This window comes from Triplophysa dalaica, chromosome 9, assembly GCF_015846415.1.
Source record: "Triplophysa dalaica isolate WHDGS20190420 chromosome 9, ASM1584641v1, whole genome shotgun sequence".
Classification (NCBI taxonomy): domain Eukaryota; kingdom Metazoa; phylum Chordata; class Actinopteri; order Cypriniformes; family Nemacheilidae; genus Triplophysa; species Triplophysa dalaica.
In genome coordinates, this window is record NC_079550.1 from 11,088,738 (window position 1) to 11,107,893 (window position 19,156).

The following is a 19,156-nucleotide window of genomic DNA, read 5'->3' on the forward strand; positions in this document are numbered from 1 at the left end:
GAATTTAACCTTGTCTAGACAAAACACAGAACACAGAAAGTGATCAATCAAAAACACCCTCAAATAGGTTGGAAATGACATTCATTGATTCCAAAAAAATGTTAACAGAAAGAAATGACAGCATTCTCCCATAATGTGTATAAATTGATACTTTACTGTACTGGTGAATTCTATGTAAGGGGACCTGCGGTGTATTTGGATTGAAATAGCTCATTCCAATACAATAAAAACATAACGCTTTATTATGTTAGGTCTTTATACACCTCTGAAGATATAGTTATGTTTATTATATTGCATTTCCATCAATAGATCCTCTAACAAATTGCACACAGCATCGTTTAAGCCTGATGTAGCGTAGGGAAGACTGAGAAGCGGGTGAACTGGGATATTTGTTTTTACTCAGCTTTGTTTTAGAGTGAATGTTCTAGACAAGAGGAGTCAACATTATTTTAAAGTATTTTATAGTTTAGGCTTTTCACCTGTCTATGTAAAGAGTTTTGTCAATACCTTCAGGTGAGCATTTGTCTGAAATCCAACAGAGTATAATATAGCATTTTTAACGTCAAGTTTGAACTGCCAACATCTAATGCAAATGTATTGTTCTCAGCATTTTCCTTTCAATAAAATCAATTGATATTTAATCAATGTGTCTCTAGATGTTAATAATGTATTCTGAGATTGTACTTTATACCTTTAGAAACATATTTAAAAGAAAAATATTGAACTCATTCAATTTGTTTAACAGATCACTTTATATTGATCTAATCTGACATTCGACTGGTCACTCCATTCTGTGTGGAGGTATTGACCGTGTATCAATACAGGTACTAGAGTCTGCTATTGTACCGAAGCCAACATTGTGCTATCGATCCAAAGCTGCTGTCTGGTCTCTCCGCTCTACCTGTGATGTCCAGCACTACAAACTCTTCATATCCCTTTCTTCTCAAACAGTCTCCTTGACTTTAAAAGGGAATAGGAGTTTGCCATTAATGCAGGACATTCAAACACACCTAGTGTACTTGAAGGAGATGATAACAAAGGAAAAGAATTGTGTGATCTCACCCAGCAGTGTGTTGTCATTTTACATATGCAGGGAACAGAATCAAATCCATGTCATATGCATGCAAAGTATCAAATGAACATTTTCTGCTTTAATAATATTCTGTGTCCTACCTTCTCTCCCTACGCTTGCTCAGGAGCCTGTCAGATCATACCAGGTACTACTTTTTCTCTTCCATCTGGATCACATGACCTCTCCGGGTGATCCAACTACTGATTTTTCCTTTTTTTGCACGTTATTTTTCAAGTATGCATGGTTTGACAGCTGGCCTTTAAAGCACTTTGCATGTTTCTATACCTCAAATGTTTCTTTGTTCGAATTCCAAGAATCTATCTGTCATACTATTTTCTATCTCTGTTTTATTGCTGTTTTGGAAGTTTCAAATTAAAACACTTGTGCTTATGACATACTAAAATGAAAGACTTTTTTATAAACCTCAACCTAAAGGGGAAAATACACTGAAATGGAAAACATTTAAATGGAGATAAATAAAAATTAACCAAGACTAGTTATTCTCATTTGTATGAATCCATATTTCGTACAGGGTATACAAATGCAGAAATTGTAGAAGAATGTATACAGTTGTTCAGTTCATAACTAGCACATAATCATCGCATTTACAGCTGAAAGGAGCCCTCTATCAAAATTGTGGATTCGTGACTTCACGAAAAGGGTGTCAAATGGGATGCCTGCATGAGATTTAAGGTATTACTGTAGGTGCTATCTGAATCAGAATGAAAAATGCAAAGGATTGGGAGTTAGCAGATTAGTAACTTTGAACCAAACCACCAGAGACAAAAAGATTTGACAGTTCTAAAACCTGTGACTTTGAGAAAAATGGGCAAAAGCCTTTCTAGCATTTAAACGAGTCTGTAGAATCTATTGCAGGTGACTTTTTTTACCATGCTACTTGGTTCTCAACCTTCAGTTTCAGAATTTGTCTGACAAACCCTGGTCAAAAACTTTCTTTAATGTAGGCATGCATGTGAATAGGTACATTTGAGTCTGTTAAGTCGTGCATTGAACACATTAAGGGACAGTTCGCCCTCAAGATGTTTCAAATCTTTATAAACTTCTTTGTTTTGATGAACACAGAGAACCATATTTGGAAAAATGCTTGTAACCAAACAGTTCTTGGTCATCATCGACTACCATAGAAATACAACAACAATGGTATAGTCAAAAATTCCAAAGAACTGGTTACTTTCCTACATTCTTTTAAATATCTAATTTTGTTTTCAACAGAACCAAGAATTTTTAGCTGTCAGTGGTGTCCAAGAACTGTTTGCTTACAAGAATTCTTCCAAATATCTTTCTTTGTGTTCATCAGAACAAATACTTTTATACAGATTTTGAACAAAATTCTTTTTTTAACTGTTCTTTAAAGCAGTTCCATGTTAGCCCGCTGGCATTTAACTTTTGCAAGCAAGTGAAGTAGCCAGGTTAAGGTTTGTCTTTAATGACTTGCTAAAATTACTTTTTTAAATGAATTATTAAGCTACCTCTTGTATTAAAAAGTATATGCAATAATTAATAATACTAATATAATATAAAATGAATAAAACAAGTTTCCGAGGTACCTTTTTAATAGGTATCAACCTTGAGAAGTGGCTGCAGGAAATGTATATATTACCCATGAGATGTGTTCTTAAAAAAGGTTTTGGGAATGAATGATATGCCATTATCATGAAACTTTACATGCATTAATTACATTTGTGAGCTCTGATGCAATTCTCAAGCAGAAGAGAATTTCAGTCCTCTGCCTATCGTCCAAACATCCTTCACTGTGCATCAGTGAATATTGCATAAAATACATTTTCCCCCAAATATTTGGTTTTCACAAAGCCTCTTGAGCTGCCTTCCTAGACATCATTGTCGAGCATCAAAAGCCAAGACTGCAGTTTGTCTAACTGAGGCGAATGGGGCTGATGTTTATTTGGTCAGGGCTAAAGGTGGCTGGTAGGATGCATTATGGGATTGCTGTGATGTAATTGGAGCAGACTAGCCAGTCTTTCCCCTGAGGACTGATAATGATAAAGGCTGTGTTGAAAGAATACGGACACAGGTGCCCTATGCTCAGCCTAAAGTGGCCAGTTTTCACATAATCTAATAAAAAATACATGAAGGAAATTGAATTGAAATGATCAAAATAATCATATAATAAGTGGATTAGATGTGTGCGGGATTGCTTGCTTATTTGCTTTTGGAAGAGGTTTTGTGAGTTTTCAGGGCTTATTGCAAACTGAACTGAGTGCTTGTTGTAAAGCCAATCAGAGGTGTGAGGGATGGGCACCTTGGTTAGGTTATGGGGCAGAACTGAACCAGGCTATCATGGCAGACACGCCCTTGAAGGGCAAATAAATGAGTTAAATCGCCATCAATCTTTTATCTAATCAAATCTGGGCTTGGTTGAGGTGACACTGTAGACACTCAAACAATAAAAATTGTCATGCGCACTGTAGTTGATTGATTTGAGTCACATTGACTACATAAATATGAAGAAGGAAAAAAAGATTGTTGAGTAACTTAAAAAGGTTGTTTCGCACTGTATTCCCAAATAGTGTAATCTACTCATTAAAAACGAGTGAACTGTACTCAAAGCTGAAACTGTTAATTTGCTTAAAACTTTTAAGTGTCTTCATTTAATAAAACATTCTGAGTTTCAGGAACAAAAATAAAATAAATCATCCAAAAATTTTAGGTAGGCTATATTTTGCAAATGACGTCAGGGCTGAGGACTCCATTTCCCACCATGCTTTGCATGGTATCTATGTTTTATGTATTTATTTTGTGCATTTTAATTGTGATGTGAACAAGAGAAGACTTCATGTTAAGGTTTATTTTCCTGTTCTGTTGGTATTTGAAAGAGTTTTTGTTACATTAAGGTTAACATTGTGAAGAAGTGTAGAACACTGCTTAGACTGAAAACAGACTCATTAATACCAGACATTTACGCATTTGGCAGATTATTGTCCTGTAAATTTGTTTCTGAGTATGTGAAATCCCCTGGGATCTAACCCACGTCCTTGGCGTTGTTAGCACCGTGCTCTTACCACTGAGCTACAGGAAAGCTGAAGGTCGTGAATGTTGCTTTTATCTCAATGTTCCTTCATGTTTCCAGGAGCACTGTAAAACAAACAAATCTCATTTGTCAAGGGTTATGTTAACAGAAATAATAAATGTAAGTTTATTCAAATAGTTTTGAGGTCAAAAGTTCTTATGTGCTTAGTTAACAAACAACTCCACAGCTTAAAACTTTTGAGGTAGCCCAATTTATCGTGTGGGTCTGTACCTGTAACGTTTATTTCTAAGATCTCTCAAGGAAACATGTGAAGAAACGTCTTGCTACTGGTTCCCTCTAAATTGTTTCTTTTTACAGAATTGTAGACTAGTAACACAGTGTTTGTTATAATTTCAAAGCAAACTTCAGAATTAGACTTTTCCATTTTTTTTTTAGCTAGTGTTTTTTCCTCTCTCTTTTGTGTGGCGTGATAGCGGCAGTGTGAAACCTGGCTTCACGGATGTTTAACGTTGGGCACGGCCGCACAACACCTCTGTGTCCGCAGCACACCCAGCATGCCTGTCTGCTAATGCTTCTTCACGGAGTGGGCGATGCTTTATCATGCCTAACATTCACAACTCAGGAGGACAGGCTAAATGTGTGTTTTTCCACGGCTATTTGTTGTTCTTTGACCGGGACGTGGGTAGCTACGCTGGCTCGTGCCTGCAAATCCGAATGGGAAAATTGATATGCTTTTTTAATCTCTGTAAATGTCACGAGGGTTTGAAGGCGTGTGATCGCTCAACTGCGCAAATTTGTGCTGGGTGTCGTCTCACGGCTGTCATGTTAAAAGCAATTTTTGGTTATTTTTAATACCTTTGTGGATGTCAATTTAGAACTAGGTAACTTGCTTTTCCGCTGAATGCACCTGCACGATACTGATGCCCATTTTGGATGTAAAGCACAAGGGCTTGGCACAGCTTCTTATCATGAGGTGTTGCAGGCTTACTGTGGAGTGTATCAGATTCTTTGCGTTCACTTGGGTGTTTGCAGAGGTTGCTGTTGGGGTCTGGGTATTATGCTGTTGAGAGGTGCTGTTGATTGCCTGCTTCCATCACTTCGTGCTTAGATGGAGAGGTTTGATAAAGTTCTGCCGTGAGGAGCAATTACCAGCCCTTCCCCTCTCGCTGACCGAGGCCGACATTCCACACACACCACAAACACACAAGGCTGTAAAATCAATACATCCAAACCGAGAAATCAGCTGGCATGTGTTAACATTACACACACAATCTGATGCATGTTGCAACTTATGTTTACAAAATTTGTTTGTCTTGTTTCTTGTTTCCCCTCCAAAAAGTAGATTTAATGTTGAAGAATGTCGAGAATTGAACATTGATTTAACATAATATAAATTATCATTGATAGCTAGGTTTACACACATTTAGCAGTGCCGTAGCACTGTATGGTGATATCATATAGTAATATTATTGTTCTTTATTATTATGGTCTGCATATGGTACTTCAAAGAAGTTAGTGTTTGTTATATTATTATATTATGTTATGATGTCTTAAACAATACTTACCGTAGAGAAACGTCTTGAATCGTAGATTGATTTCATAATTAACATTCAAGGTTAGAAACAAGGTGAGGAAAATTGTCCTCATTAAAGACATTTCCATAAAAAAATAATTCCAGAGGGCAAATATTGTCCCTTAATAAAAAAGTACATTTATAACACTGATTCACATTATACATAAAAACCTCAGTATTCAGATTTCTCATGAGGATTCGCATTATCATGGCACTCATCAATTCAGCTTCAGCCTCGACTTTGGCAATTTCATGATACAAGAAAAGGATGAAAAAGGATCCACATTGTAATAGTATTTTCTTTTCTGTGGTTAAAGAAAGAGTATCACGATTGCCTCTCTGAAAAGCAAGGGAACAGGCAAATGAGAAAATGTTGTTTGGTGGATGCATTGTAATTACAATCCAGATTGTGATAACACATGCCATATGTTATAACCTCACTGATGTATTGCTATTGTAAGGCTTTTTTAATGTTTTCTCTGGGTTCCAGTGCAGGGTCAGAACCTGGTGACGAATAACGTCTCTGTGGTCGAGGGCGAGATGGCAATTATCAGCTGTCGGGTGAAAAACAACGATGATTCCGTCATCCAGCTGCTCAACCCCAACAGACAGACCATCTACTTTAGAGACATGAGACGTAAGTCAAATAATTTGTCTTCTATTGTGGAAATTGCATGTGCCTATAGACGGTTTCAAACAAATGTTTATGTTGTTTGTGACCCGTACGTAACTTCAGCTACACATCCGCAAAGAAAACATTCCCTGTAGATTATTTCTGATAACAAGCAAATGAAACCGAGAAGAACCAGACTTGGCTAAACTTGCCTCTCCAATATTTTGAATTTAGACTGCGATACCAAGTTCAACCGCTAGATGTCAATCTCCCATACTGTTTCTTTAAATGCGAAGTTACACGACCCACATAACAAATAGTTTATTTAATAAAATTAACATACTTCAAAGCTCAACAAATTGTTTAATACAATGAGTCTACAATAAAAGAATAATATAAATTATATTATTCTAAATAAAATAAAATATAAATAGTTATATTATGAGCCACCACCCAGAACAAGAAACAAACACAGACTTGAAGTTAACTTCGGCCAGGAGTGTACGTCCAATGCAACGTCTATAGCCAGCATAGCAGTGTAGCTAAATAATATTTATAGATATATCGTCGCTGTCCTTCTGAAACCTTGGATGTCCAAATTAGTCCAAAAACACTGTACTTTTTAAATGATCAAATACTATGTTGTTAAAGTTGAGAAGCACCTTTTAAAACTTTTTTTGGTTAGATATTTGCAAAACCCAGTGATATAAGGGCGCTGAGTAGTAATGAAAACTTGTTGGAAAAAGTGACGAAAATGAAGATACAAGGTTTTAGGAGAGCATGTATTTTTTGTGTATTCATTTACTGTGTGAATAATATGTACATTTTATATATTACATAATTAATAACATCAGTTGACTACGGTGGCCCACTGGTGCACAACACAATGAAATTTAAAAAGCAAAAGTTCACAACGAAATGAAGTCACAACACAACAGCTTTATCGCTACGGCATCTTTGAAAAAGTCTGTATGTTCTTCTGTACTCTTACACACAGCATAAACAGTAGCTTTTATTTTTGATTTTCAATTTATATATAAGATGGCTATCCTTTTTCATGAAGAAAAATGTTTTGTTCTAATTGCACCTGCTGCTGTGTTGTTCTGCATTTATAAATAATAAAATTAGTATTTTCCTTGAAAACAGCCGTCTTTGTCATTTAAAAAGATCTATATAATAATAACCCAATGATAGCTTATTCATTTGTATTGTCAGCATTTCAATCATTTTTCTCTTCTGTTCATCATTGCCAGTGCATCCATAATGTCAGTCGCAGCTGGCAGTCGTAAACCTAAAACATGTTTATATTGTTTTACACGCTGTTTAGAGTAAAATTAGTCATACATAAATGCTAATTTTTTTATTAGATTTAATGTTGCAAAGGTTAAATAATGTATACAATTATAAATAATTGTTTTTTTAAATAAAGCCATTTATTTCCGTATTCCCTTTGACAATATTTAGCTTAAGATGGTGTAATCAAGGAAAAAACTTTGTTCTTAAAATACAAGTCAAGTGACATTGAAATATGTGTTCTGAGTTTGTCACACAACAGAAAAGTCTGTTATTAACCACCCAGCCAAATTTGAATGGAGATCAAAACATTCAAATAAATAAAATAAGTTATCAAAATCTTATGTATAAGTAGGACTCTCTGCTCTCAAAAGGTGGGGGCGTGTCCTCTGTGGGAAACACTCGAATCGCTCAACCTGAGTCAACACTCGAATTAAAACACTCGAATCGCTCAACCTGAGTCCCCAGCCCAGTAAAATTAAACATAAATTTATACAAAACTATGCTCAAACCAGCGTCTCGGCCCCCATTTTATTTTTTCAAGCTTGAGCCTTCTCGACCAATCACGTTCATTGGTAAGCTTTGAGAAGGGTTGCTTGACAGGATGTTTTTTTAGAAAAATTGAACTTTTTTCCAACCTCAAAAGACACTTTGAGTTGCAGAAAATACTTTTTTAAAAACATGGTTTTCTGCGAAGGATTAAAACTTAAAACAGATGCTAGCAGCTTCAATAAAGAAGTCAAGCTCTGTCTATTTGTACGGGTTCTCTCTTGAGCTGGTAAGGTAGATGCTGAAATTGCTGATAGCGAACAAGCCGGTTGAATTGTCTGTTATTTGGAGAGAGATTTGTTTAGTTGGGCAGAGAAAGCCTGAAAGCGTGTGCGAAAAGCTTACAATCCTGAGCTCTTGATTGAGCAGACACCTGATGCTAGGTGCTCTAGTGATAGGGGAGGGGCCATTTTAAGCTCCGCCAAAAAATCTTGTGATAACTATTCCTGTGAAATCCTTTGAAAAACTGTTAAACGGTTTAACTTCACAGTTCAGTACTATATACTAGGGTTGCACGGTGTACCGGTACTACAGTAGCATCGCCATGCTAAAGCTTCAAAATACCCGCGATGCCTCTCTTTTTTTGAAACGGTAGCATCGTAGTACAGTAGTTAATGTTGCATATGCGCATTAATATTTATTTGAACACTTAAATCTGCCTTTTTGCGGTGTGTATCTCCTAAATGAATGTGTGTTTTTAGATAATGATTCAAATTAGCATTTTCAACGAGTTGCTTAAATGATTCACTAACTTCGTGGAAATTGACGTCACCTGCTGCCCGTCTTAGTTCTGCCTAATATTTCCCTTTATAAAGACTGCTGTATCAATGAAATTTATCCCACAGTTGAATTAGTTCCCACGTGTACAAAAATCTAGTGTACTTTAGTATTTACTACAGTAAACTAAAACTCATAGATATTAGTATTTTTGAGTCTTATCATAGTACTTGCTACAACATATCCGATTACTACAGTTAATACAGCAAAATATCCTAGTGCAAAGTATAATACAGTTTACTATAGTAAATACAAAATGTTTCATCTAAATCTGTGTTTTTTGTATAGATTTGAATTATGAACATGGCAAAGCATAGTGATACTACTTGGTATCGAGATACTTCAGCTGGTATAGCATCGTAAAGACATGTTTATGGTACCGTGACAACCCTACTATATACTTCTGAGTTTTTGTAACGTGTTTCTAACATTTATGATGTGTTTAGAGATATACTCTCTGATTTCTCTTTACTGGGTCTTTTATGCACCTCATTGCTGTTTGTTGTTCTTCATTTACCAAAGAAAAGAATTAATATATTTTCCTTTTATTGCTTAAGATTTCTCATTAAGAAAAAATTGTCTGTAGTCGTTTTAAGTCTTGATTATTTTAATTAATTTATAAAAAGTATACACAAAATAGAAGAAAAGCAGTAAAAACATATTTTAATTTAAAATTATAATTTAAACATTAAACAAATTATTTCATTAAAACACTGAGCCTAAATACGTTAATACGACCAATGTTTAGCTCACAATACAGCGTCTAGCATTTAAAATCATTTAAACACATACGCACGGTTAAAAAACTCTAATTCTGCGATACCCGGGTATTTCAGTGGAGGTTTTCCAATCCATTCTTTCTATCAAAATGATATATACCAGCTATATGTCAGAAGCAGCTGAGGTAAATTCATATCCTGGCAAATTGGCTACGATGCAATGCAAATATAATCTTTTACATGGTGAATTTATATATGATGTTTGTGTAAACTTTGCTGGTCAAGGTGACTTGAAGTACCGGGATTATCCTATGTTATAAATTTTGAGCGGCAGTCGCGAATGTCTAGCTCATTTTCAGTGGGAGACATGCGGTGAAAATGTAAAATTCTTCCACTTTCACGGTTCTCTGCAGTAAGAGCTTTTTGTGAGCGTCATCCACGCTGGCTTTAACCTAACCCTACATCTCTAATTTGTTCATATGAGATTGTTTGCCATTCACATTCACTTTTCCCACAGTAGATCACATGCCATACACAAACAAAACAGGCTACAAAAGCTACTAAAACAACACCCAGCAAAACGCGCACCTCCTAGCCGGCATAACGTAGCATTTTTCATGCCGAAAGTGCCCCTTAGTTGTCAGGAGCATTTCTGGTGTGTTGTGATTTGATTCCATCGTGTTGTGACTCGATTCTGTTGTGTTGTGGCTTTATTCCTTTGTGTTGTAGCTTTCCTGTGTCTCAGTGTTTAGAGCATGGCGCTAGCAAAGCCCAGGTCATGGGTTCGATCCCAGGGGATTGCACAAAGATAGAAATAAATGTATATTACTATGAAATACAAGTCACTTTGGATAAAAGCGTCTGCCATAATGATTACGTTGTGAACTTATATTTAATTTTTAAATTTCATTGTGTTGTGCACCAGTGGGCCACCGTAATTAACCTAACGCATGCATTTGATTAGAGAACAGTGTTTTACATGAATACAACATAACAATCCATTAAATTTCCATTAGCAACACATTTTCAAAATCAACCAGTTGAGATGTTGCGTGAATGTGTGTATGGTTACTCATTGGGATTGGTTTCACCTAATGTCTATGAGATGCATCTTAAAGGGTGTAAAGGTAGGACCGAACTCAAAAGATTTTATTTTAAAAGTGTGAGACGCTCAAAATCGTATTAAGATGAAACTCTGCTAATGGTTTGACACCTAAAGCGTTTTTGAAATGACTCTACAAACCATCCTAGAGCAAGTTCATACTTTGAGCCTTGACACATCGCAGCCCGTCTCTTATCATTTAAGTGAGCAGCAAGACATTGCATTGTTGACAAGGTCCTTTTCAATAATTGAGTGACGTGGTGTAATTGTGTCAGGCTGATTAGAGTGCTCTGAGCGGTCCGTTTAGATTCCTGCCTTGAGATTGTTTAGAACCTCAGCGCCGCTCTGCATGCAAAGCGTATAATCTTGCTGCCTCTGCTAAATTAGGGCCCTGATGAGCTTCTAAGTGATGGTCTGACCCGTGATCCCAACCTATTTTTGCTAATGTGAGAGAATCACCTACTCATTCCCTCTCATATTCCCTTTTTTAACAACGTGAGATAAGCAGACCCACATGATAACAAACCCACATGATAAAAGATCTACAGCAAATAGATGTGAGAGGTACAGTATTTCGTGACATTTATTTCAAATGCGCCGCACATGTACAATTGATGGCTTATCTCTCCGTGGGATCCCGTATCCTGTGGCTTGAGTAAATATTTGAGCATTTGTGAAGCGTTTGTAGATTTTTTTCCATTTCGGCTTCGTCCTCGCGAGAAAATGTTGAAATTTTTATAAACGCTCTGAACTAATACTCTGATAACTGCGTTCACAATGATAGACATTGTAAAAATGTAACTTTTCACACATTTCTGTCATTTTGTTACCAGTTGGTTCAAGGATTAAAACAGTTCTCGTGAATGCATGTTTGTTATTTGTCCATGACCACATGTGCTTTCTATCGGGAGTTTTTTTGTGAAAGTTTGGTGTTATTTGACCTTTCGTCCCATTGTTTCATAGCTTCAGGTGAAACGTGGTCCATTTTACACACTTCCCTTTAAAAATAACACTGACAGCTTTTTAGTCAAAAACACATATTATATTATAATTCCAATCGTTCCATCTTAACATTTCAGTGAGAAAGAACTCATTGCTAAAAGGTCAGGTTACACTTTTTTTCGTCATGGCTGTATCTAATTTAATTAATTTTCTTGGTGGTACCTAATTCTCCTAGTGGGCATATATGCCAATTACACCATACAAGAGCTTTCCAGTCCGTGTTTACTGTTAAAGAGAAAAAGACGGGAGATGGTTTGGGGTTTAGGGCAGAAAGATAGACAGAGAGTTCTAGCCACTAGCTCTGACATTATTCCCATGGATGTGACTGGAGGGATGCTCAGCCTTCAAACTCTTTAATGCTGTAATGTATTATTCTGTCTAATGTTTACCAGACTGCCAGTTCGGTTTGTGGAAAGTATGACCACTTCAACAATTCATTGTTTTATCCCTTCAGCTTAGATGGCTGTGCATCCAAAATGACATAGAGAATGAATATGTCTTAGCTTATACAGCATAACACGCACCTGTGGATATAATCCGATGATATATAGAACGGTATGTTTCAATATATATTAGCATTATGATTCGGTGGTGGTTTATTGTTGCTGGCGTGGAGCAATAGCTTGGTTTTTTTTATCACATTACATTCAGACTGCCGTTCTCATTCCCTGTCACTCACGGATGAGCCGCTCTATAAAGCTTTTAAGAACAATTTAGAATTCAAATGTGACTTGAACAGTGATGGCTGAAGAAATTGTCATTTAAATTTTCGGAAAACGTAATGATATTCACTAAATTATATTTCCCTGCGCAAAGATGTTTTTGTCACTTTTTTGGTGAACTTCATTTCGGTGCACTAAATGAGCAAAAATTGTAACGATGTTAATGCCAGGAAGATGATGACTGTTTTAATCTTGTGTTAGGACCGATTCACATTTCGCGTCTAAAACCGCCGGCAAACACGAGCCGTGCCACTTTCTCTAGTGGAACGGCACTCTGAAAAGTTGAACTATTTCCATCTCGACTATTTCCATCTCGACGCACCTAGAAAAATGTGCTCGGTGCACCGTTTCAAATGTGAATCGCCCCTTAAACGGTCTACTGTACATACAGTATACAAATCAAAGGTCATTCCCTAATTTAAAGGGATAGTCTACACAAAAACAATAAAATTCTGTCATCATGTATGCACCCTTCTGTCATTTCAAACCAATATGACTCCCATATGAAGATATCTTGAAGAACGTTGGTAACCGAACAACCGCAGTACCCGTTGACTTGCATTAGTTTTGTGTCCATTTAATAGAAGTGAATGTCTCCCGCTGTTTTTTAGTTACCAACATTCTACAAAATCCTACATTCTACATGTTTGAAATGAAAAGAGGCTAAGAAAATAATTACAGAATTTTGGGGTGAACTATCGCTTTAAGATAATCACAAAATGCTTTGAGAGTTTAAATGGAACATTATTCCACATATCGGCAGTCAGTTCTGAATCCAGCCAATTATTGCAGCAGTAAGTAACATGTGACTAATAACTCATGATGCCATGACAAGAATGTACACAGTCCCCAAGTACATTGACTTTTTGAAACTTATTGAACTTCTACCCTCTGGCTAATATATGTTATTCACTTAGGTTCTTTTGTTTTTCATGTGAACTGTCATACTGTATTGAATCTTTAATTATCAATCTTTTATTATTATTTGCTTTATTTAACATGCTGTATGTAATTTTCCGCGGCCCCCTTTCTTTTACTTTCCAATCCGTGTGTGGGTTTGGGATAGAAGACTAGGGACAGCCGAAGAGTGTCTCAAATCAGCTGGGACATGAAACAATCACATTCACTTACTGTCAACCTCTTACAGGCTCTGGTGCTTTAGAATTCCTAATGCACTCTAATGAGCCCTGTTCATGTGAAGGCTGGCTTTCAGAGATTTATATTTCTCATATTCTCTTCTAATGTACTGGTGTAGAGAAATTGCAGCCTTCTGGCATTACCTTAAGTCTAAAGTCTCCGAACTGTTTGATGCATAGTGCATAAACTTCCCACATCAATTGCAATTCAGTCCAAGTTCTGAGAAAATCAGGCTTTTCAATCCACGCCCACTGCCTTTTTGCTCAAAACAAGCTAGCCTCATCATTATTCTTTGGAAGAAGACTTCCAAACGCTCCCCAGGTTCAAGGTTGGGATTAAGAGATGGTTCTTAAAATACACCATCAAAGGTCTTAAACTTATGACGGAGTTGCTCATTTAGATTCCTGACATTGTGAACTTCCAGAATGCGTAAAAGTTCAGCCCACTCATTTAAAGGAATAGTTCACTTAAAAAATTAACATTTATGATTTACACATTATGTCGTTTCCAACAAAAATGGCTCTTCTTCACACATTTATGATGAATGGAAAACTGTAAAAAAAAGTTAAAGTTGGAAAGAACTTTTATGATATAAGAAAAGTGATCGAATTGACTACTTCCTGTTGTGACCATCATCTGGATTTGTCGTCGTTCAGTCACGGCTGTATAACTCTTCCCGCTTCTGTTTTGTCAGCCTTGAAGGACAGCCGGTTTCAGCTGGTTAACTTCTCAGACAATGAGCTTCTGGTGTCATTGTCCAACGTGTCACTCTCGGACGAGGGACGGTACGTGTGCCAGCTCTACACGGACCCCCCACAAGAAGCCTACGCAGACATCACTGTTCTGGGTATGACGTCTACCTTCTGAATGTTATTAATGCACCTCATTGATTCGTTTAATCTCACCGTGACACAATATCAACCGATCCCTCTCATGTCGCTTTCAACAAGGCCAACAAAATGGAACAGATGTTACGCTATTGATATTGATGGATCACTTTTGGCGGCAATATTGACCGAATTCCTCTTAGATGTCGAAAAGGCTACATTTAGCGATTCTGAAGTTAGCTTTGTGCAGTTGTAAAGCTCTTGCACTGAATGACAATTTGACGTTTGGATGTCCCGGAGAGCTGAATGGATTTGAGTGCTCTCTAAAATAGTGCAAGTTTTATGAAGATATGCGTTCCATCGCAGCATGGTCTCCTAACTACAGGACGTAAAAGCATGAGGCTAAATATTAGAAAAAGAACCACTGCAACCAAAGCTTTTATAGAGAGGTTTTAACGCCATCAGCAAAGCACCACATGAGATAATGTGCCATCAGCTCTCTACGGGAAAAAAGTAAAACAATGAGTTAAACATCTTGTCAATTGGTTGAGTGGTTACCCCCCTGTCCAAATACACAAAGAGCCCATCAATATGTAGCTTTTACAGACGGGCACCTCCTGACACTCTGCAAATTTTAGAGATTCAGATCTAACAGAGACAGGGAAGGGACTCTCAACCCACGCTTTAAATAAATATAAGCAGTAGTGTGTGATCTGTTGTAACCAAGTATGAATAGGGTAGAATTGAATGAATGGGAAATGTTGCTTGTTGTTATTCTGCTGAAAGACTAGCTTCGGTTTCCATTTTGGTCCAGGCTGGTTTGTTCCTGGCCTCATTAGTGGACCAGCACAGCCATGGAGTTCAACAGTAAAACTAAGAAGCTATCCACATGGAGACGGGTTTAGCTGTATACGTAAAGATTTTGTATCGTATCTGCGTTTCTTCTAGTCGAATTCTGCGTTTTGGGAGCCTGAAACCGCAATTGTTGGAAAATTATCCACAGTGGATAAATCTGCGTTTTCGTGTGTACAACCGATCCTTATTATCTGATACGATGATGTCATCACCCCTGCACACAAAATGTATGCGATCTCCAAGTCTTCTTCTCCGATTTTAGTGTATCTCTGTGGCAGAATTACAGCGCCACATACTGATTTGGTGTGTATACTATATCGTTTTGAGTCGATTTCAGTGGTTTCGTGTGTACGCAGATATTTCATGAGACGATGCCATGAAACGGAGTAAAGATTAGATAGTTAAACCTCTGGCTTCGTGTAGATGTGGCCTTAGCTGATGAAACTGGATTTTGGAGAAGCTGGTTGATCAATCTCAATTTTACCCATGACTTCCAAGATTAAACTCCCTGTAGTAAAATGACTGTAAGTAGAATTAAGGAGAAAGCTTGAAGCTCAACAAAAGCCTGATAGGGATACCATTACATCCTTCATATCAGAGAAAAATCACAACGAAGACTTCCATAAAGTAATTATTTTACATAATAAAATCTCCTGAGCTATGAAAAGAACAACCTCCGAGCACTACAGTTTTTCTTCTAGGCATCTCAAGCTGGGGTTATAGCATATTTTTACATAGTGTTAGAAAACAACTTCACACGCACATCACATGTTTCACATTTTGCACTTTGACTGATTTATCTTCTCGATACTCATCAGCAGATCTTAGTAAAATAACCATTTGTCCTTGAGCGAGCACACAGATAACAACATCGATCCAGCGCAGAAGAGCTGCCTCACCATCTCTAATACTGGTGTTGATCTTCTTCCAGTTCCACCAGGCAACCCAATCTTAGAGTCCCGAGAGGAAATTGTTAGCGAGGGGAACGAGACGGAGATAACCTGCACCGCCATGGGCAGCAAGCCTGCTTCCACCATCAAATGGATGAAAGGGGACCAACCACTGCAAGGTTTGACTCCGATTCAAAGTAGATTGTGCTGATAAGTCTGCAGCGATTACCGAATTCTCTGATCTGCACCGAGCATGCTGCATGTTTGGATTATGTCATAGTAACGATTTTTAATTAAGCCTTCAGAAGGCCAACGTTGGGACATGTAGGACCCCAGAATAGCATTTTTTCTGGTTTCAGCAGAGCTTAAATACGTAGCTTTGAATGAACTCCAACTGTTTACCTCCCACTCCGCGAATGCTGCCCACGTATTAGTTCTCACTGGTTAAGACAGCACTGACTGGAATGAAGGAGTGAGTGTTCAGGCTGTTTAATGTGCTTATAAACAGCTTTTCTCCATTAGACAGAAGGGAGGGTCTGTTGAATAACATTCGCATGGACTACCTGGGGAAAGAGAGGCAAACAGGGCAGAACATACGGTGATGTTTGAACAGAATCCGAGTTTAATGTGTCGACTGTTTATGGATTACGAATGCGGCAGATTTATTAAGAGCAGTCTAGCTGCCGCCTGCGCTGACAGATTTCCATGTGTTGAAAGGATCAAATAGTATTGTTAGGATCACAGAAATACACAAAATAAACTAATAACTGCATACAAGGTGAATATTACACTACAGAAAAATATTGTATAGCCATTTGAGTCATCATAGCCTGGTGGAATGAAGCTTATCTTCCTTGTTTTGAAGCAGGGGGGCTTCAAAACGAGGCCTGCAGCAAAAAGCAGGGGGTCTGTCAAATATTGTTTGATTTCAAACCATTTTTGTGGAAGAAATAAAACAACATTTTGTACTATTACAATACAATTAAATGTCATACAACCAAAGCAAAATTTTAAAAAGATGTTTAATTTTCACACTCACAATTCATATTGTAATATTGCATTGTATGGTACAACAAAGGCAAATGACTCCTTACAAAAATAAAACTTGTTAAAGATTTGGGCCCAGTTTGCAGCACACAACCTAAATTAAGGAACATTTACTTAACTTAATCAAAACTGTAAATGAATTAATAAAACTTTTTTATTTATTATTCATTTAATAATATGTTTAAATGAATATGTTTATAATATTTGATATAATAGGTATATCTATAATATTATTTTTGCAAATAGACTCTTTTTTTTATGTGTTATATATTGCAGTGTTTCTTAAAATTGATTCACCTTTGCAGGCCATTATTTTTGTAACAGTCGTGTGAAATCATTATCTTATTATCTAATCTTATATAACCTTTTATAATATAATTACAGAAAATGCAATATGCAGCAGCAGACCCATACTCTATATATACACCAATGGTTCGTTGTTCTTAAAACGGTTGAAGACCCTTTCCTGTAAGTGAGTTTGATGTACATTAAGTTAAGTATGTTTTGTAATAGTGTCTTATTATGCTCTTGCAGCAGGGAAGGGAGATGAGCTATAGGTCAGTGCAGAGCTGTAATTATTTCCCACTTCATTAGGTCCAAGTAAACCGTTATACTCTGTGCTGTAATAAGCTCAATGCCCTTGAGTTTTCAAACTGTCTTAAGATGAGGGCTAACGTGATGGGCAGTAACCCTACATGCAGCTTCTGACCTCTGGGCTGCTTCTCATGAATTCATCATTGTCACATGTCCTGGTCATCCATCATAAGTTTGCTTTTGGGATTTGTACACAATCACATGTGATTTTTACTGCCTGCATATTATGTTACCAAGAGCTTTTTTTCACCTGGGTTATTTTGTTCGTCACACATGTGGCTCAGATTGTACACTATGCACGCTGTATTAAGGATGATCACTCAGTGTGCGCTCACACGATCCGCCTCTCACAACAAATAAATGTGAAATTTGTATGTAGGTGACAATATCAGTTCTCATGAACGACCCTTTTCCCACTGCCGCTGACACTGTGTTATTATGGCAGGCCTGAGATGGAGAGCGCTCGCTTGTTATGGCTCATATGTCGCTCTCACGCTCATTCCCAGGTGAGGCGACTGTCGAGGAGTTATACGACAGGATGTTCACTGTCACCAGCCGGCTCAGGCTTACCGTCTCTAAGGAGGACGATGGAGTGGCCGTCATCTGCATCGTTGACCATCCGGCCGTGAAGGACTTCCAGGCCCAGAAATATCTGGAAGTGCAGTGTGAGTCATCAGTGTGAAGAAAAAGTCTAGCTGTAAATAAGCCTCCAAGTGTGATCTCGTCATCTGCGTGTGGAGGCTGTCTGACCGATGTTGTAATGAATGAAAGAACTCTGGGTTACATGATTAGATCATTTTAAAAATTAGGATTAATCCAGAAATAAGAAATACAGACATTGCTGTGTACTTAAACTAGGGTTGTTACAGTATGAGATGTTTACTACATGGCCAAAATAATTCATAATAACATTAATATGGCAACATCTATTCAAATACTTAACCATAAGTCATTCTTAATCTTGTTCATTTAAGGTTTCTTTTTCTGACGAATGAATCAATACAAGTTAAAATAGTGTAGGGAGACAAAGAGAGAGAGTTGGTAACCGTTGTGGTTTTTAAGGCACAAATGTTAAATTGGTGCAAAACCACCACGTACAGTGTTGAAGTGTCAAAATTCATCATACTGTATTTGTATGATTTAAAATAACACAATATGAGTAATCATGGTTATTAATATAACAAACAAAACAAACAAAATGAACAACAACAAAGCAACATTAATAATATTAATAATAATTTGTGTAATACAATATTTATTAATATATTATTATATAATATTAATAATACTATTTTTAATAATATAAAAATTATTTAATATATAATAGTAATAATACTTGTTTGGTTTGTTTTAGGTCAGAGACAAGTTGGATCA

General features: G+C 37.0%; 1 protein-coding gene across 5 annotated transcripts in view; it reads left to right on the forward strand.

Moving 5' to 3' along the window:
• Positions 1-19,156, forward strand: part of cadm1b (cell adhesion molecule 1b) — a 162,379-nt gene that overhangs the window by 104,646 nt on the left and 38,577 nt on the right. For 2 of the 5 annotated variants that reach the window (XM_056757759.1, XM_056757755.1), the window contains exons 2-6: positions 1,197-1,217; positions 6,146-6,292; positions 14,264-14,416; positions 16,183-16,320; positions 18,289-18,447. In XM_056757759.1, coding sequence (XP_056613737.1) covers positions 1,197-1,217; positions 6,146-6,292; positions 14,264-14,416; positions 16,183-16,320; positions 18,289-18,447 — 618 coding nt within the window. The remainder of the gene's footprint in view (positions 1-1,196; positions 1,218-6,145; positions 6,293-14,263; positions 14,417-16,182; positions 16,321-18,288; positions 18,448-19,156) is intronic. The other 3 variants (XM_056757757.1, XM_056757756.1, XM_056757758.1) reach the window with 2 other exon arrangements.